This window comes from Pomacea canaliculata, linkage group LG3 (genome assembly GCF_003073045.1).
Source record: "Pomacea canaliculata isolate SZHN2017 linkage group LG3, ASM307304v1, whole genome shotgun sequence".
NCBI lineage: Eukaryota > Metazoa > Mollusca > Gastropoda > Architaenioglossa > Ampullariidae > Pomacea > Pomacea canaliculata.
Window position 1 is genome coordinate 971,222 of NC_037592.1, and position 26,728 is coordinate 997,949.

At 39.4% G+C, this 26,728-nt stretch overlaps 1 protein-coding gene across 1 annotated transcript; it reads left to right on the forward strand.

Moving 5' to 3' along the window:
• Window positions 1-26,728, forward strand: LOC112558596 (lamin-A-like). The gene is given in 21 exon segments (XM_025229136.1): window positions 1-196; window positions 1,281-1,422; window positions 2,026-2,467; window positions 4,551-4,640; window positions 5,093-5,281; window positions 5,724-6,003; window positions 6,923-7,048; window positions 7,563-7,783; window positions 8,377-8,817; window positions 8,820-8,867; window positions 11,141-11,232; window positions 11,508-11,676; window positions 13,730-13,805; window positions 14,091-14,321; window positions 16,196-16,283; window positions 16,710-16,821; window positions 17,794-17,921; window positions 19,965-20,018; window positions 22,871-22,932; window positions 23,129-23,221; window positions 24,905-26,728. Coding segments are annotated over 19 exon segments (2,892 nt in total). The 5' UTR covers window positions 1-196; window positions 1,281-1,422; window positions 2,026-2,222; the 3' UTR covers window positions 25,052-26,728.

A 26,728-nucleotide genomic window follows, 5' to 3' on the forward strand; every position in this document is an offset into this window, starting at 1 on the left:
GGAGAAAATAGTCCACAGACTAGCGCATTAATCCTCGAGCAAAGCTTCGTGTGCGTCACCTATTTATGACGTCATCCAGACGCAGAGGGGCGTGACGTCAGCTGAAGCTTATGGCTACCGAGCAGACGGACGTTAGGTAACTGTCACATCCTCGCCATCTTCACGATCATACTGACTGGTAGGATACTGGGACCCAGTAAGTATTGAGTGCACAGCCGTTGGTCTGTAGAGAAAAGCAGAGACGTCAGGTAACACATCCTCGCCATCTTCACAGTCATACCTACTGGTAGGACTAACAGGATGAGCAAGGCTATAGAGCATTAATAAAGGTGTAGACCTCACCTAATTCGAAGAACAATGAAACTATATATATATATATCTTTATTGATATGATCCAGTTTTACCCGTGGTCATGTGTTTTATTATCAACGTCGAGTTTTAGCGTATTTTAGCGATGTGTTATGTTTGTTGCGCAGTTCTTCTTTGTTCTAGATTGTTCTTCACTGCTTGTGTTTCTTCCTGTCAACACTTTCATCTCCTAACGGCTTCGCTTTGCCATTTGTTTTGGGTTATGAGCCTTCGTCATCGCCACTTAAACTTTTCCGACGGTGTAGGCTGTTTTTCATTTTTTTTAAATTGACGGATTATTCAGGTTGCTACATTTTTAGTTTAGATCTTAGATCTTCGCTATTCCACCTAAATCTGCTCTTTGAGCGATGTCAATCAGACTCTACTGACGTCAGTGTCGCAAGTTTTATATCAGACTAATGTCAGTGAGTATGGCAAGTTTTATATCAGACTCTACTGTCAGTGAGTATCGCAAGTTTTATATCCGACTCTACTGTCAGTATCTCAAGTTTTATATCAGACTCTACTGTCAGTGAGTATGGCAAGTTTTATATCCGACTCTACTGTCAGTATCTCAAGTTTTATATCAGACTCTACTGTCAGTGAGTATGGCAAGTTTTATATGAGACTGAATTTGTTTTACCTTTGTTGAAATAATCAGCCTCATTTAATATAATTTTGTTTAAATTGTCCTTATCAGGCAAGCAAGCCATTACCTTTGAAACTGATGTCACACTAACATTGTTAATCAGATGGAGCAAACAGGTACTTCTGGAAATAATAAGATGACGCTGGTGACTTTAGAGATACAAATACATTTAAATAGAAGAGCAATATCTTGAAGTTGGTAGTATATACATATATAAAATTCACAAATAAAGCTTTCCCGCATAAATGTTACTTAAATGTCAGGTCCTTCTTTCTTTTTTCAGGTTCTCAGAACTGAAAGGGGAAACAGAAACAGGAGGATAAGCTATCAGCATTTGCTCTATCCATGCCCGTTCAGCTTCTGTCAGAGTAACGCAGAAAACTATTCCTGCTTGAGGGAAGGACATTAGAACTTTAGGTCAAGATGTGAGTGCAGAAGTTTCAACCTGTGGTTCATTGATAAACCAGATGGATGGCTTTGAAGTGAAAACATAGTTAATATGTTATGTGTAATATAACAAAAAAAGCAAAGTTTGAAGGACATTAATAAATGCTCCAGACATGCAGCAGCAACTGAAAATGAGAACAGAGATAATTACAATCCTACTAAACAATGAGAATCAACTGGCCTACAGAACTGCTATAACACAACATGCTTAAAAAGTATTTCAGATGCTTGTCATCATTTTGGCAAAATGACAGCAGCATGAAAGAGAGCGTGAGCTGAAAGAGAGTGTGAGCTTGTCAATTTATAGAACACAGCTGTGAGATTGTCAAGTGTGTAGAACAGACAGCTGTTTGCTACCTAAGCTGCATTCTCTGTCATCTTCCTTCTATTTTCCCTTTTGAGAAACTGAAAGCTTGCCTAAAACATGTACTGTAGTCCCAGCGCTACTATTACTGAAAACACAATAGTGCCAGGGTTATTATTAACCGAAACACAATAGTCTCAGTGTTACTGTTTACTGAAAACTGCTGCATGCTCTTCCTCTGAACTAATAAACCAATAAATGTTCTTATTTTCTACAGTTAAATGGTGGTCCCACACAACTTATTCAAAAGACAGAGAGGGACAGTTAGAAGGCACCTTCCACCTCGCTGTACCAGACAACACCAGAAGTGGGGCTGATAACACCACAGTCACTACATCAGCAGGCTCTACCATCACATCTGCCCCATTTCCAGCAATTAAAACTCAAGAAGTTACAGTTGGACAAATTGACACAATGAACTACCAGACAGGAATGGATGGCTATACCGCAATGAACAGCACATCGTTCTCAAGAACACGGGAAAAAGAAGAGTTACAGCGACTGAATGAACGCTTTGCATCCTATGTGCAGCGTGTACGACAGCAGTCAGACCACAACAACCAGATAGACTCTACAGCTCTGATGAGGTCCACCAAATTGTTGGATGATGAAATTCACAACATTAAAAACCTTTATGAGACAGAACTGGAAAAACTGAGGCGAGTCTTGTTTTTTTTTTTACTGTAACTTATAATATGTTGGGTCACAGGGCTAAACCAGGCCAGCTTATGCCGCTTGGCCATTGCAAGTAGAAGTTCTGCTGTCCTACAAGCGTGACGACCATGCTTTGTACAAACTCGTTAGTTTTATGTTTTCTGTATGAGATTTGGAAAAGTTTCCTCAGACGCTTGTTCTCGAACGTCTGTATTCGATCTTCTCCATATTTATTGGTGAGCAGCCCACGTTTCACGTCTGCAAATCATGACCGGTACTATGAGGGACTTGTACAGATTGTATTTTGTAGTAAGCCTGATTTTATGGCTGTACAGGACCTTGTCCAGCCTTAGTTATTGCGGCTGTGCTGCTGTGATCTGATGCTGATATCTGTCATGGAATTGCTGTCTTTGGAGAGGGTGGCTCCAAAGTACTTACAGCTGCTTACCTCTTCCAGCTCTACCACATTCATGCAGATCTCTGCTTTACCATTGCCAACGACCATGACTTTGCTCCTCACAGTGGTGATCTCCATTCCTAATGCCTTTGAACTGCCTGTCAGTCTGCTGGTAAGATCTATGTAGTCTGCAGAGCGTAGGTTGCAATTCAGCCTTCCTCCGATGGAAATGGAAATGTGGTGGTCGTGGAGGGTTCACGTATGACGCTCTCTAAAAAAATGTTAAGCAGCACAGGAGATAGGAAGCAAATTTGCTGTACACCGGTTGTCATGCAAAAGTGAGCGTCTGTTTCGTTATCCAGCAGTGCTGCGCTCGTTGAGATATTATGCAGCACTTTGATAACTTGAATGAGGCCTCATTCAGTGCTGACATTTCCTATCTCATACCAGACTCTGTCAAAAGCCTTTTTAAAATCTGCGTGATGTTGTGTACAAAGTCTCGTCGATGATGTAGATTCTTCTCTTTCAGAATGCAACAGTTGAAGTTGAACTTTGCCTCTACCTGTCCTGACGTCAGCCTGTTCTTCTACTAACAGTTCTCAGCAGTGGTAGGGATGTGGTTAAGATTTACTTTCATCATATAGCTTTGCTTGGATGGCTGATAAGGTTTATGGTTCTGTAGTTCTGGCACTGTTTGAAGTTTTCTTTTTTGGAAGGGTTATGACTAATGACTGCCTCATTCTTTTGGCTGTTCTTTGCATTCATAGACTCTTTTGACCTCTTACCATAGAAGGATGTCAGTGTCAGTCTTCACCTGGAAGTTGTACAGATCTTTACAATATTCACTCCATTGCCTTCTGTGAGGAGGTGAGCGGTCCGGTGGCGCAACGGTTAGCGCTGTTAGCGCCTGTCACCAATACAGTGAAGGTTGGCTGCCCTGAGTTCATTTCTCGTCTCGGGCACGCTGATCTTTCTCTGCACGTGGCATCTGTTTACAGGGCTGGCTGCTTGCCGTAATATAGCCTTAGCTGCTCTGTGAGGAGGTGGCCATTGTTGGTTTGTGCTGGCCTGTCTTGATGAGGGTCCCACTACGCAGGCAGATGCAGAGCTGTCTCTCCTCATCACAAAATAAAAGATGAAAGTTTGATATGCATGGTCCCTAGTAAGTAAAGAAAGAGGTGATAGTCCTTAGTAGAGTAGCAGTCTTCAGTAGTTGCCAGGCCTTTTTACCATCCCCCCATGCCATTCCCTCCACTATGGTTCAGCATTGTGCAATGCCTTATTAGCACATGCTAAAGGTTCTCATTGGCTGCAGCCTTCAGGCACATTAGAAGTTAAAATTTAGGTCAGTCCACATGTTAAAAACAAATTAATTAAAAATTTTAATGGATTTTTTTTTGTAACAAACTATTTTTAAGTAAGAAGCTTTTCAAGTTTATGTTTGAGTCGGTTTAGGCTTTAATGCTGTATAGTTTTAGTGCATAATAACAGAGATGCTACTAATTTTAACACTGATTTTGAATTAATCCTGTTAAAAGTTGTGGGATGAGTAATACTTCAAACTTTCGTGTACTTTTCTAAATGAAGAGAAAAGTTCAGAAGTATTGAAAACATAGTTAATGATGCTCCTACCTTATGAAGTATCAAAACCTCTGGCTGTTGAAGACAAGAAGTGTATGGCATGTTGATAGGAAAGAGCAAGAAAGCCTTCAGAAGGATAAGGCAGCTCTACAGGTGCAGGAGAGCAAGCACTTGAAGTCTTTAACAGATGCTCAGGACAGGTAAGAACTTGCTGGGTTACTTTGGTTCTACCCTCTCTGCTTCAATGGCACACAAGTGTTGCAGATAACTGTAAAACTACCATGGCTGTTGCAGCTTTTCTCTCCTTGTGTGAATTTGGGAATATGTTGGAAAGATATCTCTATCTGTAGGTTATTGAAAACAGCTGAAATCAAGACAAAGCAAACATGACTTCTTGAACTAGTTGGGCACATGCCACTTTTTTGTATGTAAACATTGTATATTCTGAAATATGATTTTTGAATATTACATTTTATAAAGTCAAAAGTAAAACTGCCAAAGACAAATTCTAAAAGTTAGGGACAGAGTCTTGAACATTTGAGTGAGTACATATATTATCTTTTCACAGATTTTTCAAAAACGAAACCTGTTTTGTTTTTCATGTGCCTTTACTTGGGTATTGTATTTTGTTTTAATATTAAAATTCAATCAGGTTGACGGTGGAAATAGAGAGGAATCGCAAACTGATAGATGAAATTCATAACTACCAGCTGAAGATTGGGAGCATGGAGGTAGAGATTCATGAAATGAGGCTCAGCTCCACTAGACCTATGGAAGAAATTGAGCAGTTAAAGAGAAGTACTGAAAACCAGCTACGTGAAGCTGAGACATGGAGACGAAGGTCAGTATGAGAGAGGTAGTAGTATTCTTTCCCAGTCTCACCACAATGCCAAACACACACACTCTTGGGTTTTAGCTGATTTTAATCTCGCACCGGTTGGTGGTTCCAGCTGATGCAAAACATTCACAGCAAATGTTTCAACTCATCAGGAGGGTAATGCTTCTACCTCTGCAAGTCTCTCTTCAAGTAGTCCTTGTCCTTGCTGCTCCCCTATTGCTCCTACCCCAACTATACCCTTCCCTGTTGCTATGAGCCCCACCCACACACACACACCTTGTCACATGTATCTTTCTACTGTCTGCTTATCTCTGTTAAATCAGAGCCAGTGAACACAGAATAATCTTCACTAGTTTCCTTTATCAATCATGTCTATTTTTATACTTAAATAGTAATACTTGAAGAGGTTTGCTTTACAATTTGTGCTGTATGTTTTTATGAACAGATATGAGCATGAAATAATTCTTAACCGAGAGGCTGAATCCAAAATCCAGCAGTTGAAGCAGAAGTTGGATTTTGACGAAAAAGTGAATGACCAGCGCGTGGCAGAACTTCAGTCTCGTCTGGAATCAGCAGCAGCAACCATTCTTAACCTTGAGGAAAAACTTCAAGATGTGAGCTTAACAGATATCTCTGTCCCAGATCTTCTGAAGCAGGTTCAGCATTCAGCTGAGGCAGAACTGAAAAGGTTTCAAAATGAGTCAGAGGAAGAGTATAAGAGAAATGTGAGTTGAGGCAGGTACTAGGACTGCCAGCGTTACCTTTTTCACTTCCTTTTGTCTGCCACACCTTTTCCTTTTGCTTCTGGTGTCAGTACCATTCACATGGCTCTTTTTCGTCACACCAAGGATGTTGTCTTTATCTGGATGCCCAGCCATGTTGGGATCCGAAACAATGTTCGAGTGGACCAGGCTGCCAAGGCTTCTTGCCAGTCTCCTGGTCAACTGCAGTTATTGGTGTCATCTGACTGTAAGTCTATCCTCATAGCCTATGTTAAGCTATGTGGTAATGCCAATGGGACACGCTGTCAGAATAAGTTACATGTCATCTTTCCCTGTCTTTCTGACTGCCAACCTTCTGGGCATCTGGGCAGTGGGAGGAGGTCGTCCTTAAGACACACCTACACCACGCATTCCTGCTTGTTAAAAAGCAAATCTTCTCTGGTTTGTTCTTGGTGTTAGATAATTTTAATGATGTGCCAGCCTCCAGGGGGTTTGTCAGAAGTTTTCTTTTTCAGCTGAATCATTTTGTTTAGATCAATCCACCAGAAAGTATTTTTTCATTTCTAAAAGCTGATAATTTTTAGAATCAAACTGAGGGTTTCTCATGTATTCAAAGCATATATTTTAAAAGTGGTCCTTTTTTTTTACAGACGTACATATGACTGTTTACCTCTGCTATACATTAATCAATTAATGTATTAATATTTAATCAGACAAACTTGTTTTCCTAGTTCAAGGAAACATCATAAAAGACTTTTTTTGCTGCAATACGGCCTCTGCTGTTTATTTGGCATAAAATATTAAAAACGAAATTTCTGCAGTGAAACTTGTTTGATTTGTTTTCTGATCTCTTTCTAGATGATTCTTCCTGTTTTAGATTTATTTACCGCTTTGTGAACCTAAACCTTGTGATTTTTGTCAGTTGACAGTACTGAAGACTCAGATAGACAGCAATTCTGCAACTATAGAACACCTAGAGACAGAAAAGATTCATCTGCAAAGGGATATTGCAGAATTACAAGCAGGGACAAGAAACCTGGAGGGACAGGTGAGTTTGTTTGCGATCTTTTTGTTTTCTGTTATCTTGCATTTGCTCTGTTTGTCTGCTTGCCATCACATATTGTGTTTTGCTGTTGTTGTGATGATGATGTTTTTATGCATGTTTATTGTTTGGCTATGTTAGAGTAAGGCAGTACTCTAGTAACCATTGCATAGGCTTACTGGGGAAGGTCTAGAGTGGAAGAGGGCCTCACCATTCACCCCACCCCCACTGCCAAGTTTAGACAGCCCTGGCACAAGATCTTTAGTAAAAGTTTGCGTTGTTACCATTTTTTTGTGTTGAGCTCATGTAGCAAGAGTGCATGAATTTGCTGGTAGCAACACACAGGTTAAAAATAGCAATCTCCGTTGCCCATGATACATCTTTTCTATTGTACATGCAATACATGTTACTGCACTTGTTACTGGTTTACAGGCTCTAGGAACATCACATGGACAAATAAACAGACAGTTTGATTTTTCTGTGTTCATGATCTTGTCCATGTTCTATGATCTTGTTCCAGGTGGCTAGCCTTCAACATCAAAAGCAAACACTAGAAAATATTTTAGCAACAGAGCGTTGCAGAGCAGCAGAGAATGCTCAGAATCTGGAAAGGAAGCTACGCGAGGTGCAGGACCTCCTCTTCAACAAAATGAAAGAAGTCAGCACTGCTCAGGAGCAGAACATACCACTGAAATTTGAGATTGATACCTTCAAAGCCTTACTGGAAGAAGAAGAGAAGCGGTAAGATGCTGTCAGTTTGCTTACAGGAGTTGCGTTTGAGTCTCCTACAAACAGTGGCATGGTTATAGAGTCTTATCAATCTCTGAGGCCAGTTTTTCCCCAAGCCTGTCAAGAACCTTGCTTTAATTCCTGCTTTCTAAGCCAGATAAATAAAATTTGATAGCATTGTCGAGATTGAAGCTGCTATCTTGTGGAAATGTCTTCTGTTAAAAACTACATGTGCAATACAGTTAGTGGTAAGAGATTTGTAGAAACTCAGATCAAATTATTTCAAAGTGATCAGCTTTTTTTTCAGGCAAAATATCCATCTTAAGTTGCCAAATTCTTTGTCGACTTTACCAAACAAACCGACTATTAGAGAACTTAAGGGCCCTGTCTGGTGTTAAGCGAAACTAATTATGTCCCTTGGTCAGTGAGGCAAGTGGCCCTGCTTGCTATTCACTCAACTGAACCCAGTGATTATGAACTACTGTTTTTTCATGTTCAGTCCTCACCTAGTACAGTGAACACTTGCACTTTCCTTGGGACTATGAACTGATATTTTAAAACTGCTGAAAACTGATGCTGTATAGTAAATGCCTCTCCCCTTGTAGGTTGAAAATACCCTTGGCTTTCATGAACACCCTGCCAACTCCAGCAGTGTCTACTCCATCTTTTTTTGCTGCTTCTAATGTACCACCATGCAACAATGCAAATCTGCGAAGCCTGGGCAACAATGCAAATCTGCCAAGCCTGGGCAGTAATACAAATCTGCCAAGCCTGGGCAGTAATACAAATCTGCCAAGCCTGGGCAACTCTGCACCTATGTCAGCTTTTCCCGCCACTTCATCCGTACTTCCCTACAGCAACGCAAATGTAACAACCCGAAGCAACTCTACATCCACCACAGCAGCAACTGCAGGACCCACTGTAAACATCAACTCTGAAGTTTCCATCCCACCAGTGCTAGATTCCAGTCTTCCTGAAGCTCTTCAGGCTGCCCCTATCCCATCGGCATGTTTGGGTCCATGTTTAACAAATATCCGGATGACGATGTCCTTGACCCCCATGTCTTTGGCTATGGCACTACACAACCTGGAATCAAGTGAGTGGCTTTGTTCAGTAACTCAGCTGAAAGTTCTGCTTTCTGTAATTTAATAATTAACTGTTCAAATACATCATTTCATGCCCAGAAGTATTTTTTACATTTCATCTGTTTGTCCTAGTCAATGTGCAACCTACAGTGACCAGAGTGAGGTATTTGACCCGATTGTAGTGTAGATACCAGTGACTCAAGTGTGAGGACAGTGACTTGTGGCCTTGGTGGGATGCATGGTTGCTAGTGGCAGAGCAGACAAACAAGACAAGCAAATGAGCAAGGAGCTTAGAAAAGGATTAGTGAGTCAGTGAATGAGTCAGTCTAGCGAGAGCCAAAGAAACGGTGTTTACGTGTAAAGACTGAGTTGTTTTATAATGATACTAGGTTCTGGAATTTTAGTCTGTGTTTTTGTTTACTTTGCCATCTCTCCTTGTACTGGCTCTCTGGCATTGTCAGTTCAGGCATCCTTGGGCTGCACAGGATGCTGGGGCATTACAGATGGAAGAGCAGAGAGTTTGGTGTGATAGTGAGTTTTCAGTGGAAAACACTGACCAAAGGAAAGACATTAAAACCTTTTGACATCTAGTAAACTTGATCAACTGCCTATACATCATTCAGCTCTTGCTAACCATGTCGGCGATCTGGCAAGGCCAAAGTGCTCCTTTTCTTTCAGCCAATCTCAGAAAGTGAGCTTAGGACCATCATACTTCAGTTAAAACCCACAATTTGTCCACTGGACCCAGTTCCCAACCCACTACAGCTGACAGACTGTCTTGATGTCCTACTCCCTGCCCTCACAGAAATAGTAAATGATAGCTTGTCGTCTGGCATCTTCCCATCTATTTTCCAAACAGCCCTAGTCAAACCACTGTTTAAAAACCCTACTTTTGACATCAGTGTGGTAAACAATCACTGCCCGGTCTCAAACTTGCCATTTCTTTCCAAAATCCTTCAGAAAAAGTTCTCAAACAACTTCTATCCTATCTTAATTTTTATTTCTCCATCACTGTCTCTTATCACCCTTTTTAAAGCTCTGAGACTGCCCTGCTTAAAGTGACAAACAACATTTTCCCTGCTCTGGATAGAGGTGACATCTCATTTCTCATGATATTAGACCTGTCTGCTGCACTACTCTCATTCATAGAATCAGTGCTCTCTATAGCATCTCACTTCCCCACTCAACTGGTTTCAGTCATGTCTCTCAGATAGGACTCTTTTGTCATTTATAGCGGATGTCATCTGTGACAAGGAGTTGGAAGTTGTTGACACATTTAAGTACCTGCAGGGCTTCTGCTAAGGCTAAATTCTTTGGGGTCCCAGGGACCCCTTCTTCAGATTTCTAAGGCTAACTCTAAGGGGTCCCTTTACAATGTGAAAAAAAACCCAACAAATCAACATACTTTGTTCAACTGCCTTTCAGGCACACAAAGCACTGTAATGTCTAGTCAGAAATGGCGAGATTTCTGTGCCGTGAAGAGTGTGCAAGCATCTGTAATGAGCTTATGCTCACTGTACTTGAGGTGCTTACTTTCTTTCCGTTTCTGAGACGATGATTTTAACCACGCTGTCCATGATGGAACTCTTCCCGGTAAGGGGGAAAAAAACTCAGTGCAAGGGAAGTAACTCTCACCTTGTAGCAGACGACAATAGATTGGGCTACGACGTCAGACACTACACTTGCCCAATTTTGTATCTGTTCTTCGCCCAAATTTGAAGGGGTCCTGGGACCCCATTTACGAAAATTGAAGGGGTCCTCTGAACTTTTAATGCGTACTGTACGCAATTTTTTGCGTAAGCAGAAGCCCTGGTTGGTCATTGTGCTTCTAAGTGGTTCTAACCCTTTCTTTCCTATACAGCTGCTACTAATTGTCCTCTGGGACAAAAAGGTTGTGAGTTACCTAATATGTTCTTTCTCCTATTTTCTGTACTGACTATTTTCAGTGTGCTGTCTACTACATCAGATTAGATTTCAGTCTGCTGTGTGAGACTGCTATTAATTTTTATAGCTGCTGCATCAGACTATAGTTCATTTACTTCGTCTGAAATGCAGGCTCTTTCAAAGACAAATTAAATTATCCTTGCATTATCCCTTTTTTTTAAATGGCAAGTTTTGATTTCAAGTTCTTCTATATTTGCAGAAAGAAATTTTTTCGTTGCTCCCTTTTATTGCATAAATATGCCATGTACTTTTACAGGCAATAGGCTTCAAGGAAAACGATAATTGCAGCATAACTTTTTGTGTGTCTTAGTATTTGAAAACATGTTTTCATTGTCAACAGCTATGTGTATGAATCGTCTCCTAGCCTTAACAGACTGGAGGCTGAGCCATCACTTCACAATATAAATTCAGCTCGTGTCAAGTCTGCTCCAGGTATGAACTGCACAAACTTCATTAGCAAGCAGTATTGCATTTTATTTGTGATTTTAATATTTCTGCACAAACCTTGTCAGATCACAATGTGCTTTATGCATGTGTCAGTCTTGAAACAGTTGCATGTATGGCATGTTACCCAAGTCTGTCAGGCAGAAGTCTCTTGTAGTGGTCACACTGACTTCCAAAGTATGAGATATACACAGATCAACATTTAGTTTGTCAATGAAAATTCAGCAGTTATGTTGAATTCTATGGGTTTCTTCTCTTGTCAGCTGGACGCAAACACAATCTAAACTTGGTATCCACTTCCTTGGGTCAAGGCCATGACTACTTTGATGAGATGTTCCATGATCTTGAACAGGACACCTTGACAACCAGTGTGCGTCCCAAGACCAGTCCAGTGCCTTCAACATACAATGACTACAGAGTGTCGACAACAAGGTTGGTCATGGCCTAAGGTAGAGCGAGGCCATTCTGGCAGAACATATAACTGAACTTTTTTTGGCACAAATTTCAATTTAGTTACAGATAGAAATCTTGAATTTACACAAAATGTTATGTACAGATCAACCTTGTGTGGTAGAGGGTGGCTTAGAGGCCCGCTAAAGGTGGGTTGATTGGCATTGCTGATCAGTAGCACTGACTGGCATGCAAGTTTGTATTGTCCAGAGGGGTTATCCACCCATTAGGTAGATTCCAGTATGACAATTAGTGCTGTCTTTCATTGTGGCCCACCACAAGTCGGTGCAACTCACCTTGTAGTGGTGTGGTGGTTTCCGCGCCTTGTCAATCCACAGAACTATGTTGGCAGGAGCCTTGTACTCCTGGCAGGTCTAACCAAGCCGAACAGGTCTGTCAGGGAAGAGGCCAGACTAAAATGTTGCACCCTGGCCCTCCATGTTGGGGGTTTTGCTTTGGGCTAACAACCCACTCATGTAAAAAATCAAAGCTGTTACACAAGCCGCAACAGTACCACAAAGGCCTGGTCGGGAAGATTCCTCTGTTTAAGGGGGCTACCCAAAACTGGGTCCACTGGCGAGGCGTTGTTACAGCCCTATGCTCCTCGAGGAGTAACAGGGGCTAAACTAACTCCATTGTGACCAGGCCCCCTTCATATATTAACCCTTCCAGCAAGTATAAAATGGGAGGAAGTCATGCTGTAGGTGGTCTGATTACACTAGCATTTAATAACAAAAAAGAAAAAGATTTATTTTAGTTGGAAAGAAAATATTAGAAATTTTTCTGCATTTTGTAGGACACAGTGCATTGTGAGATTACATAAGGTGTAGGTGGATAATGGCATGATTTATAAGAGTTGGTTGTAATCAGCATCACGCCCACACACAGACCAAAATGGTTTTTAATATTCATCATTTCTGTCTTGGGCTCTTTGTGCCCATGGACACTCTTCAAGTTATAATTCTTTGACAAGAAATAAATAACATTACACTGGCCTGCTGCTAATTCCCAGGTGAATATGGCTTCTTGGTATACCATAAAGCTTACGCACACACACACACTATAGCCAAAAATGTACAAAATCACACCAGAATTGCACAATTTTAACAGTCCTCAACACTTCCAGGTGCTTGTGCCAGTGAGAACATCCCCTTCCTCCAGAAACAGTAGGCAACAAAATGGACAAGTGCTTAGAGTATCTTTGAGATCTAAACATCAAGTCCCTGTCACCTAAATAGCCATCAAGTGACTTTTTTGAACACAAACCTTGTACAGACTCACTGGTACTTCACTTGTACAGTCTTGCTGGTACCTAATGTATACAGTCTCAGCGGTTCCTCACTTGTACAGACTCACTGGCACCTTGCTTGTACAGTCTTTGCTGGTTCCTCACTTGTACAGTCTCACTTTGGGGCAATAGTGCTGTCTGACAATGTACTCATGCTCTGATTCACAACACTGCTGTCTCCTGGTGAGTGCTGTGTTGTCCTGTCCCTCTCTCAGAGGGCTAGGCCTTGGACAAGTATCCCGAATAGATGCTTCAGCTGGTCATCTAACTGACCTTGTATGACCCAAAGCATTTAACAAAGTGTTGTTACCATCAGTCTCTTCCTTCAATATCTTTCAGCACAGGAAGCAGCTGATGGTTATTCATATCTGGTGTTTGATGATATATGTGCACATTAAGAATGATAAAAATTATTATTATTTTGTTTGCATGTTTGTTTGGGAGAACCAAACTTCTATTGAGGGAAAGATCTCACCATTATATGTTCATTGTCAGGAGGCCTTGTTCACCATCAGATCTTGTAGCATTGACATGCCCTCTGAAGCATCGGAAATTTTATTTTCTTTTTCTTTCTCTGTAGCAGTCAGTTACTTAGGAAATAATACACTCTGTTCAGTAAAAATACACTCTGTTCAGTAAATAAGGCAGAAGCAGATAATTTTGTGAGATCGTTTATATTAGCAGTATTGCATGGCTTGTGCTTGGATTCCATGAACTGATTTATTTGAAACAGTATTTTTCTAACAGTGCCACTGGGGACATCAAGATATCTGAGGTCTGTCCAGATGGCACATACATCTCTCTCTATAATGATGGTGTGGAGGTAGGTTTAAAAATTTGATGTTTTTTTTTTCCTGTTTAAGCATGCTTAAAATCTAATCTTGTTTTTCACAGAGCTCTAAATGTCTTTTCCCATCCAGTCATTTTTTGTCAGACTTTTGTCGGGGTGTTTTGTCTGTCTCAAATGGTCATTTCCCTAAAAGCTCACCTTTTAACTGGAAACACATCTACAGTTGATAGAGTATGTAAGGATCAAGAAAAGGACAAAGCAAATTCTCCTGTTTCTGGCTGAGTTTTGAAATCTACTGGATTGTTTGGCTGTCTTCAGGAGGCAGAGATAGGTGGCTACATGATACAGCAGAATGTTGGAGGCCACCCAGTGTCAGTCTACCGTTTTCCACCACGCACCAAGTTCACTCCTTACTCCACCATCACTGTGCATGCTGATTCCAGTAACAACAAGCAGCATAGTCCACCCACCAGCTTTGTCTGGAATGAGCAGCAGAAATGGGGCACGGGCCCCGAGTGCACCACCATTCTTTGTCGACCAAATGGACAGGTTAGTTTAGTTAGTTTATTCCTTGTTACTCCTTTTAGGAGCATAGGACCGCAACATCTCACCAGCAGACCCGGTTTTGGGCAGCCCCCTTCAGTTGGGCCAATGTCCTTTGCCTCCCTCTCTACTGTTCTTTTCCAAGTCTGCTTCAGCAGGAATTATAGTTTATGACCTCAAAACTGCTATCTTGACAGGGGAAGGCCTTTGTTAAAATAAAAGTGTCTTTTGTGACCTTGCTGAGATTGTGACAGAATATAAGAAGCTGTGAATTCAGTTTTTGTGTTGATGACATCTCCACAGTTTGACAGCAGTACAAAGAGCTAAAGAACAAGGTAACAGTACATCTGTATCAATTGCTAGAAGCCTTGGAAAAATCTTTTTTTAGCAGCTCCATATGCACACAAATGTATTTGTATACAGTAGGTTTATATACATACTTAGTACAAGCATTTGTGTGTGTTCTAAAGATCACCAGTCATTTTGCCATGACTATTTTGTGCGAGTCATATTGTCCCAGCTGTGTCCATTTCATCCGAAGACTGAAAAGTCAAATCACCCCAGGCCTAAAAGACAAGTTGATCACCGATGAAACAAGTAGATATTAATACCAAATATTACCAAAAGAGCCATACGTTGATCGAACAATATAGATTAGAAGCTCAGATGCCTACTTTATTTAAACAGAACCATGCAAATAAGTAAAGCCACCATTCTACTGAACAAAAATGGCCGCTTGGCAATACACATGCAGAGAATGTATCTTACAATGGCAGATAAACATGATTTTTCTTGTTAAATAATCTTTCAAATTTAAGATTTTGTCATCATTTTATTGTGAACTTGTATTTTGCATGTTTTTGCCTATTATTATTATTCTATGCAGAGACATCACTAATCAGGCCAGGGACAAGTTGACTTTTCAGTCTTGGGATGAAATAGTCTTACTTGGGATGAAATGGATGTAGCTGAGATGAATTGACTTAGGCTGTTGGGCAATATGACTGGAGCGAAATGGTCTTGGGGAGAAATTAGTCCTTTATCTTACCTATGAAGGAAATTGAAAAACAGTCTTTGTTAAACTCATGCGTGGCATCTGTTTACAGGGCTGGCTGTCTTGTCTAAGCTGCTGGTTTGGCTGGTGTAAAAATATCAATTCCCCCTTCCACACACACACACCTGCTCTGTTAAACTCTAGCAAACATCTGGTGTGAGTTACAGAGTCACGTCTCCTTTTCTGCTTGTAGCCTTAAGTGCTGTGTGACATATTTTTTTAAGTGATATCATGGTCTGGTCCTTACAGCTGATTTGCGTTTCTTACATGAAAAATACTACTGGTGATACTGAATAATGTACAAAAATATAAATACTACTGGTGAGACTGAGTGATGTACAAAGCAATCATTATTGGAGAGCCTTATAACTCTGCTGAAAACTGTCACTACATGACAGTGAATAAAAAACTTATACAAAATCTATTAGAGGATGAAATGTGCAAAAAGAATTTGCTTTGTTCATATTTCATGCTTCACACACCTTTGTTTCCCAACTTTGTGACTACAGATTTTGGATTTATTCACTTTTTTTCAGCCAGACCTACTGCAAGAAAACAAAGAGAAAACATTGATGTATTATATATATAATTTTCATAGTTTAAGAAATGCTCTTTAATTTTACACTTGAATTTTTCTATTCTTTTATTGCATGTTCATACCTGTTTATTCTTGAAAAGAGCTAACTTTGAATAAACTACATAATACTTTTGCATTGAGGTAGGGAGGCTGTAAGCTGTCATGATGTTGCATGGATGTGTGTTTTGGGTAATGTCCAAGCATGTGTGTGTCATATGTTTGTATCAGGTGTCATGTGTATGCTTGCAGGCTATTGCCTGGACAACAGCTGCTCACCGATTTAACAGGGATAGTTTCCAAGAGCTGCCAAAAGAACATAACAGTGATGGTGTCAAAGGTGAGAGGCTAGGGTTTTGAACAGCAGCCTGTAACTTTGCATAATACCCCCGCCCACAAAATTACAAGATGTGTCATTTGATTTTATGCCTTCTGCAGTACAAGCATTGAGAAAATATGTTTAAAACTACCAAAGACAATTAAATTTATATAAAAATCTAATAATTTGGAAAGATTATATTTCTAGATGCTGAGGAATGAAAGTAAAAGTATTAGATGAAAGAAAAACTCTTCTATTGCTTATACAGTATGAGTATTTTCTTTGTGCGCAGTTTATTGACCATTTCATATTCTTCCTTTATGACCTTTAGCTCCCAGTTTGTTGCTTGTTAACTTTGTTTGAGCACAGCTAAACTTCTTGCTGTCTCGCTATGTAACCTATGCACTTTGATCTCTACATATTTTGTTTGAAATTGTTTCTACCTAGGGACATCTGACAGTGATAGATGTGGAGATGGGGAAGATGACGAGAATGCCAGCCTGACGGAGACAATGTTGAAAGACTGCAGCACAAGGGCAGAACCAGTTTGTCTCAGACGGTGAGCTGTGAAGTCTTTTATTTGTCATGTCATCTGGTAGAATGCGGACAGTCATGTATGGTCTAGTTACTCTAGTAGCACAGTGCACTGAATATACGTATCATTTAAATTATTACCAATATGATTTTCATATAGTGATTGCTTTTGCTTTTCATCTCTCATAACAATGTTTTTTATTAGTAGGATCATTGGAAAATCAGTATGTATCTATGATTAGCACCTATTTGGATAACTGGAGAAAGTGTTTTTCACAGGGAAGTGCATGATACAGGTATGACAAATTGACCTTCAGGTAGGGTAAATATCCATAGCCTTATTGCAGTGCTGGATAAGCAGTTCTCTGGGTCAAACCATGCAGTGATTGTCATTACTGTGCCTGGCAAAATGGATAGCTATGGTGGTTCTCTGCACACCAGCTGCAAGTTTTATTACCTATAGGAGTATATTCATCTTGATAATGATATTAAAATTCTTACATGGATTCAGTTATACCCCACATTGTGAAATTGTAGTCCTTAGTCTTAGCATTTTTGGTAAGAAATACAAATCAGATGTAAGGATTAAGGCCTTAGACATCTTAAAAAAACATACTTGTTCACAGCACTTAATAGTATCAATATTTGACTTACTGTTGTTAGTTTATTCTACTTTTGATGCAGTAGATCACACCAATGGATGTGCATGGTGGTAGCATCAAACACAAATTCTCCACTTTTCTTTCATTTGTGTTTAGATTTGATACTGTTGAGTTAGGCCTCAAAACTTTATGAATACTTGTCATAATCTAACACACTTTTTCACTCACTCTTTCTCATCTTTGTCTATTCTCTTCGTTCAGGTTGGCAATTGTGTCCCCCATTTACTGTTGCTTGCATTTCTTTGTTGTAGCCATTCATGCACGATACATTGACCTCTGAGACAATAAAAATTCACTTGGGGAAATGTACTTTACAAATTGAATTGTCTACACAGAGAGAAACAGCAACCCCCATCTCTTGTAACCAACAAACATCCGCATGGTGCCAATGTGTCTTCAGTCACTCATCCACATGCAGGTCAGCCTCGCATCCAAAGCACCAGCAGGTTAAATCCTGCACCAGGTAAGACAGCGACTATAGATACTTGCAGCATGAAGACAATTAAAGTCTCAGTCATTTGGTAGACAGACTAAGCCAATCAATCAGTCTAACCTGTATAACCTCTGCATTAATAAATCCTTCTTTCCCACATACCTTAAATAAGCAAGTTATCCCTATACACAAATAAGGGGATAAGCACCTACAGGAGCACCTTATAAGGTATGGACTTCTCCCCACAAACCAATCCTGCTTTAGGCCCCATCACTCTTGGCATACTGCATTTACATCAATGGTGGAACAATGGCTAAATAACATTAATGACAATAATTTTTCTGCTGCCTTAATTGCTGACTTTGCCAAAGCCTTTGATATAATAGATCATAATCTGCTTATCAGAAAACTAAAATTATATAAACTAAGTATTGGCAGCACCAAACTCCTTACTTCCTTTCTCGATAATAGAACTCAGAGAGTTGCTGTAAGTTAAATTTGGTGTTCCTTAAGGTTCAATATTAAGAACCTCTTCTATTCTCCATATGCATAAACGATGGTCCCTTTCATGCACCTATCCCAATCATATAAAATGTTTGCAGATGACACAACAATACAGTCACACCACCAACAGATTGAGCACTTGCTTCCCTCCTACAGCTGAGCACCTAGATAAGAGTTTGGACAGGTTTGGACAGAATCAAACCAGAAAACTGAAGTCATATGCTTCTAACAACTACACAGAAAAGATAAAACCTAGCCACCCCATTTGCGAGTATCCGTATTGGTACTCAATCAATAATAGAAGTACAGTTCCACAAACTCATGGGTGTTACCATTGACAGTAACTTCTTGTGGTCCCAACATATCTCAGCCACAAGCAACATCATCTGCAAGAAAGTCTTCCAGCTGTCAAGAATTAAACATTTCCTAGACCCTCACACAAGAAAACTCGTCTATACCACTCATATCCAGACAATCATTGACTACGCCTGCACCCTCTGGGACTCCGCTAGTAGAGCTTCAATGAAACCTCTAGCAAGTGTTCAGAGGCGAACAATCAAAGCCGTTCTGCTAAAACCGAAAATAGACCCAAATGACTTCACCTCTCTGGGTGTCTGAAAAACAGACTTTAATTTAATAAATGCATTTTCATGTACAAAATACTGACAGTTGAACTGTCCCCCAGACTCTCTGTGCTATTCTCATCCAATTACACTCGAACTACTCCAAAACTGAATATTGCCATTCCTAGAATAGACCTTTTTAAAGCTAGTCTGAAATAGTCAGGGACTGTGCTATGGAACACCCTCCCTCTCCATCTTATGCACTTAAACTCTGATGCCATTTACCAAAATACATGCAAGAAAATTAGATGAGGCCTCTAGAGATACCTCCTAACTTTAGTATCCTTGTAAATATATGTTTTTCTTAACCACCACTTTTGTACATATTCACCTTCCACTCTCCTTTGATACCTCATCTTATGTTTACTACAAATTATTCTTATAGTACTTGATTATTTTAATTACTTAGTTTATTCTTTTCTCATAAAGGGCAATGGCTAATTGGAAAAAAAGCATTTCTTGCTTATTTTACCTCTCGTTAATAAAGAATCGTCATTGTCATTGTCTGATTGATTAAAAAATGGCTTGTGATAGTTAAAAAGGTACAGGAGTACTGAATGTAGTAATTATATGTCAATTAAAGATACAAGGATACTGGATGCAGCCATTACACAGAATTAGAGCTGCAGCTGTGTTTAGGCTTTGTTGAATAGTTTAATAGCTTGATGACAAAGCAAACCCTTTCGATTTCTGCCACACAAAACTGTTTGTAGTTAAATTGAATAGAAGGTTGTCTTGTTCTGCATTCACTATCATATTGCCCTTCAGTGTTTCCAGATAGTCTAGACAGGGCCAGAAACCTGCATAGTCCTTTGAATGGTTCTAGGTGGCTGTTATTATCTTTACAAATAGAGATGAATTGGTTGATTGACTGTTAAAGCATTTCTGAAGTTTTGCCTCCCAGAAAATTACTAGTAGATTAACATTTTCATGCTTACATGTTCAGGACAGCCATACACTGGGGGCTTAGTACCAAAACTGGCAGCGCCTCCACCAGAAAGTATGTGTCTGGAGTGAGCAGTGCACACCCTAGCAAGAACAGACCTTTCAGTGTCAAAATAGTAAGAAGCCAACTCTTTTTTTCTCAATCACATGTCAGTAGCCCACACTCTGTAGTGCGCACAACCCATATTATGAGCTGTTAGCCTTGAACAGCATACCATAACAGCACAGAAAGCCTACAAGAAAGGCCACACTCTGTCTTAAACACAGAAAGAAATATATCTGCAGTTTTATCTTAGTTCCTTCTACAAAAATAATTTTTAAAAATATAATGGTTATATTTTAGTTTTATTATACTTTTGCTGTAAGGTTGACAATGTAGCACATACAGTGCTCATGTAGATTAGAAAGATCTGGTCAAAAGGGAAGAGATTGTGTGCAAGAAACCTTCAGGGATCCCACGACTATCGATAGTCTGAACAGAGGGAAAGGGTGGCAGGCTTGAAGGAAAGAATAAATAAACTGAACCCCAATGTATCACAGAGATCAGCGACACCTGCTGACACAGGAAATGGTCAATCATGTTTTTAACAAATTTGATGCATCTCTTGCCCATTTTCCAAAATGTCACCAATCATTGCATTCAAGACATCAGGTGATGTCATTGGTCACCAGGCACAGAGAATGCTGGACACCCTAGCACCAGCAAGCTTTCAAGCAGAATTAACTAACAAATAAGCATAACACTATGTGTAGAAAATGCAACATCTTTATGTTTTTTTAATTTTCTGCACCTTTTTTTCCTTTGAATGATCATTACTGCCAATGTGTTTTGAGTTCTTTGTTGGCAGCAAATCTTTGGTGTCTATCATTTGCATAAATGAATGCATGTGTGTATGTGTGTGTATATGCAAGAGAAAAAAAGTTTCTTACCTGTACTTTGAATTTCTTGCAAGGAAAACATATAAAAAACAAAAAAATAGCTAGACTTAACAAATTAATAAGCTTTAGGATCTGAACAGTTTGAATCCTTGTATCCGACCTATTAAAGGCAAAACTACGTATCCGACCTATTAAAGATTTAAAAAAGAATAGTAACGTTCACATATGCATAGCATCGCTAACACACACAGAGTGCTTTAACAAATTACTGGTTTTTGATGGGTGGTCCCTAAAGTTGTTGATTCAGCATTCACTAAGAACATTTACACACCATGTATGTCTTGCTTGCAGAAAGAAAACTTCCTCAGCTATCTCCTTACTGACACTTCCCTGCAGTGAACATGTCTGCTCTCTCCCATGTCAACCAGGTCAGGGCATGTTGGTGTCATCAGAGGCTCTGATACTTGCCACCCATGTTCAACTCCACTAGCAGCGCTTTACTTTACTCCAAACATCTTATCAGTTCTGAGTTGGACAGAAAAGTGAAACATATTTGAGATGAAAGGCGCAAGTTATTTTGCACCATACAGTGACACATGCATGAACCACTACATTGTCACCAGGTTGCTGCTGCTTAGGGCTGGCTTGATGCTTATACTAACCCTTACGATTTGTGCACAGAATGTGGTGACTTCTTCTGTCAGATGTAGAGATGATAATTTAGAGGATACTTTTTCTTTCCTGAAAATAATAATTTTTTTGTAGAATTTTGCCAGATGATGTATGGAGATGACCCTACTTGTTTGCTTTGTCCATAGCTGGGTGAGGAAAACATTTTATTCTGCCATGCTGGAAACAGTTGAGGAGGGAAGTGCAGAGATGGGGACTGTCGTCATTTTGATGCTGCTTATTATTATTCGACTTTAGCTAGTAGAGAGCTTGCAGCTTGAATTAATGGACAAGTAGCATGGTACCCACATGTTATCAGCCATGTATGTGATGTGGAATGGTGAAGGAAAAAATGTTTCTACAAAAATGGTACATGCATTTGACTATGTAAGAACTAGTTCCTACCAGAAATCAAATCACATCCACTAGCTGTGAATACATTTGCTGAACGTAATGCATGCTGACATGAATCACTAGGAGTGTATTCACTTCCATCAAATAGTATAGACATTGTACAGTAAATAAAGCAGGATTTGTATTCAAAGGTCATTACAAGATACTTTTCCCCCTCAAATTGAAATGAATAGTGTGCCTTCCATTTTTAAGCACAAAGCTAAAAACATCATCCTGCACCAAAAGAGCTGAGAATCATGACACTGTGAAGGGACCTGAATGTGTCTGCATTGCCAAGGTTCCAGCCAAAGGAAGATCTAGAATATTGGTTAATTTCGCATGTCTGTAGACATGTGTGATCTAGGACCTTGTTAGACATATTTTTGTGTCCTCAGAATTACTCAGGAAATAGTATCTTGCACTGAACCCAGTCCACTTACTGGTAAAACATTGCAATGTGTTAGATCTTCAGGGAACGAAGTAGAGAAATTATTTTTAGAACTGCTTTTTTTGCATGATGCCTTCATTCAAACAAGGTGCTTTGGTGACCAATGACGATCACAAAATGTTTTTATCGTCCAATGATGATCACAAAATGTTTAATTGTTAGACAAAGAAAAGAGTAGGTACCACAACAGCACCAGTATGTTGGGATAGTGGTCAGTCAGGCACCTACAAACTCTCTCAGTGACACTGAACGGAGAAATATTCATTGTATTAGGTAAATATGAAAAATATAAAACAGTGAAAGAAACACATCCATTGGCAATATTCCTAACACAAGATTTCTTGCTGAGGAGACTTTGCTTTTTAGCAACTTTGCGGGTGGATTTGCTTATGACTCAGAGGGCTGATACTCTGGAGAACTCTGCTCTTATATTTACAGATGCCAGAATGAACATACAGTGAGCTTTTTGTTGATCAAATGTACAGCAAGCTCATGCCATTGATCTTATCATGTATTAGTTTCAGAATTCTATGAAGAGATTGATAGCCCAGAAATAAGCAACTGGAATGTATCTGAGAAAGTAGAGCTCTAAAATCATGCACACTTGAAGGACTTGCTAGTTTTATTTGTATAACTTGACAAAACACACATATATTAGCATGTGCTTATCGTATACAGCAATGAAACACATATATTATCATGTGCCCATCATATAAAGTAATGAAATTGATTGATAGTGTGACATTGAGTCCTTTGTTCGTTGACTTGCATTGTAGGCAGGGCCAAGCCATCAAGGGCCACCCACCCCTTTTCTATCCCCTCTTCAGCAGGAGTTTCACCAGATTGTCAGCTCACGAGGCTCAGCACTAGTTGGCTTCTCAGCTTAGGTGTGTGTTGTGTCTCTTTGATTATGTCATTCCCCTTACGTCATGTTTAATGAATTTTCATGACTTATGTGTAGTGGGCACCTGGGCTCCAGGACAGTTTTAACACACATTGTTAAATGTCTTTTCATTACATATGTGTAGTGGGCACCTAAGCTCCGGGACAGTTTAACAAGCATTGTTAAATGACAAGGTAACTGTATCGTGAAATGGTGTGAAATGAAGGATATTTTAGTTCATATTGTTGTGGGATATGCAGTTTAAGTGGGGCTAAGTGCATGATAATTCATTTTTATTGTGTGGTGTGCATTTAAAGCATTTGTTAAAAATAAAAGTTTAACGATTACTTACTCTTAATTTTATTTTACTTTTTTTGTGCCAATCATTAAGCATTAAAAACTATTTTGTCTAAATAATTTAAATGATTTGGATGATTCATTTGTAGTGTTAAAAGAATTAATTAAAAAAGTTCTAGCAAAGAAACTTGTTACATTACATGGTTTGTCTTGAAGTTAAAAGGGACAACAGAAACATTATCTTTTTTGTGGAGGTAGAATTATGTAATCTTTCAACATGAATTGCTCTATATTCATTTAAGTTAAAATGTGCATGGTCTTATCATTGTGGATATGTTAGATGATATTCAATGATACAAATGTTCAGTGGCATAGGAAGATACTTGGCTTTTGGGGGCAAACTTCTTGCTGACAGTATAAATGATGTTTACATTCTTCCCTTCCCTGTATCTTTTTTGAGGGGTGGCCACCCCCCTACCTGTTCCTATATGCCACTGATGTCATATCTGAGTTATTTGTTACTATGTTTCAATTATATTGTTACTGATGTCTATGTCTAGATATTACCTAATTTTAAGAAATACTAAGTACTAGTTGGCTGTCATTTATAGTAACAGATGTTGCAAATATTATTAATAAAATAATATTACTGTTAAAAGTGTAACAAGGATTATTACTTTTTTTTAAATTACAAATATAGTTGTTTCAGATTTTATAGTCATGGGAGACCTATGCTTTTGTGATAAAGAGATGAAAAGGTTATGCGTGGCCTTGGCTTCTGCAATGTTACAAAGATGACAAGGTCAATTGTGACCTAGGCTTCTGCAATTTATTACATAGATTACAGTCATATGTGATCTTCTTGTTCTTAATCACCCCCAGTGGAGCATAGGGCCGCATATATCTATATATCTAGGCTTCTATGAAGTATACAGAGATGAAAAGGGCCACTCAATTGCTTGTTAACAGGATAAAATGGGTCCCATAAGCTAGAGGCTGTATGGGCAATGAATGTCACTGTCTCGATCAGGTACGTCAGCAGGAAGCTAGAGGCCGTACCGGCAATGAATGTCACTTTCTCAGGCATGGCCCCAGAAATTGGAGCTATACCCTTGCCCTCAGCCATATTGACCTTTACCCATTCCTTCATTTTCTGGTAGGATAAGGACAAGGGGAGATCACCTTCTGCTCTGCAGTTGTTTACACTAACCACTAGGCAATATTGCCTTCCTTGTAAAGATGTTGCCCATTCGGAACTCCTTGTTTTTCCTTTAGTTTTGATTTAGTGATTTGGTGACCAATTATTTGATCTATTCTGTACTTTTATGTGGGTGACAAATATTTTATCTGTTCTTCATTTTCCTTTGAGCAGGACAGACTGGGCGAGGTCTCGGAGGCACCCAGTCCCTTTATGAAGCCTCAGAAGCGGCTTGAGACTGGGATTCAACAGCTACAGTCACAACATCACATAGACTTCCTTCCTCCCATGCCCCGCCCTCCCCTCTTTTCTACTTGGTGAGCTAGAATCTGTGCACCAGGCAGGGCTAGTTCATTTTCAGTGGGTGCCGAGTTGTGGTGTAAGCAGGCATGAATGGTGGCAAAAGCTGAGGAAGACATAGTAAATGTATTTAATGAAATTTTGTCATTTTGCCAAGAGTAATGACACAAGTCATCTAAATGTATTTAAATTGCTTTAAAAATGAAAAAAACTGAATGACAATTCTTTCAGACAAGTAAACTTTCTCGAAGCCAGCTGTGCCCATAAGAAAATTTGCATCTTCAAATCTCAGGATTATATTTTTTTTTTGGAGAATGGAAATGTAGTGGTGCATGTCAAGATGTCTTAGTTTCCTGAGGCAAACATTTCTCTCCCACCTGTCATGGTTTGATGTGTATGACAAGCAACGGGTGCAATGCACAAGTGTTTGTATTTCCCACCACCAGGCTGCACAGGTTTATGGTCTTTTTTCTTGTATGGAAAGGAAATATGAACACTCATCCAGCTGAGCCAGGATACTAATGAGTGAGGTCACAAAATGCCTAGTAATGACCTAAAGTTACGAAGCTGCACAGACACAGCTGGTAGGCAACAACCAGTCTTGACAGTTAACATGAAAAGTACTAGTACGTAAAGACCGAGTATTGGACAAGATATTTAACATGCCTTGCTGGTTTTATATAGAGGTAATGATGTTCTGCACAAACTAGTATTACTTATTATTATTGTCGGTGTCATTAAAATAATCTCTTTAAGTCTTTACTGGACCTAAGAAAAAAATAGCTTTACTCTTATGGAGCTGTATGTGTGATAGCTGTTAATCTGCCAAGCAACACAAGAGTGAAAGGTGAGATGTGAAATAACTCCTAATCATTCTGATAACCATTCTTTGGATGACATCCTTTTCCTGCCAAAAGCCAAAGATCAAATGTACAGTGTCTTCAATAAGAATAGCTCATGACTGTGATAATTACAGCATAGCATTTTAGCTATTAGATATGAAGTTTTCTGGTTGATTTTTTGAGAGCTTTTTAATGGACCATAAGCCACCTTGGCCTTTATGAACTACATACCATTTTTAGTCCTTTTATTTACAATCTAAACCAAATATTCATAAGCACATTATTCCAGTACTATATTAGACTAGAATCGTTTTTCGATTATAACTCTGTGACAAAAAATACAATGTTCATGTGTGTTTTTTAAGATTATCCTGCTATTCTATATATAGAACTGATGCAATGCTCTTGCTAATGACTAGACTTAGTCTTGTACAATACTAATGCATGTCTGGCTTGCCCTAAGCAGAGAAGAAATGTAGATGTTGGTTAATGTCTATGTAAAGTACATGAAAAGCTATTATAAGTGCCTTCAAATTGCTATCCCAGCACATACACACAAAAACCAGAACTGAGACACCATACAAGTCCCAAAGAGGAGAAGATGAAAAGCACAAGGGTAGTTTGGGAACTCATATGCTTAGGCTTTTTGCTTCATTTATATAGAATATTTAATAATCAGGTTCTGTATCATCAGCTTTCTTTATAGTAGACCTTCTACAACTATAGTCTGTCCACAGCCTTTATTCTGTGTAGAATACTTGATAATCACCTTCTGTATCCTCAGCTCTTTTTTTATATTATGTACACGCACATGCATAGCCCTAGGTCATAACAGTAAAGCATTTGGAAAATGCTT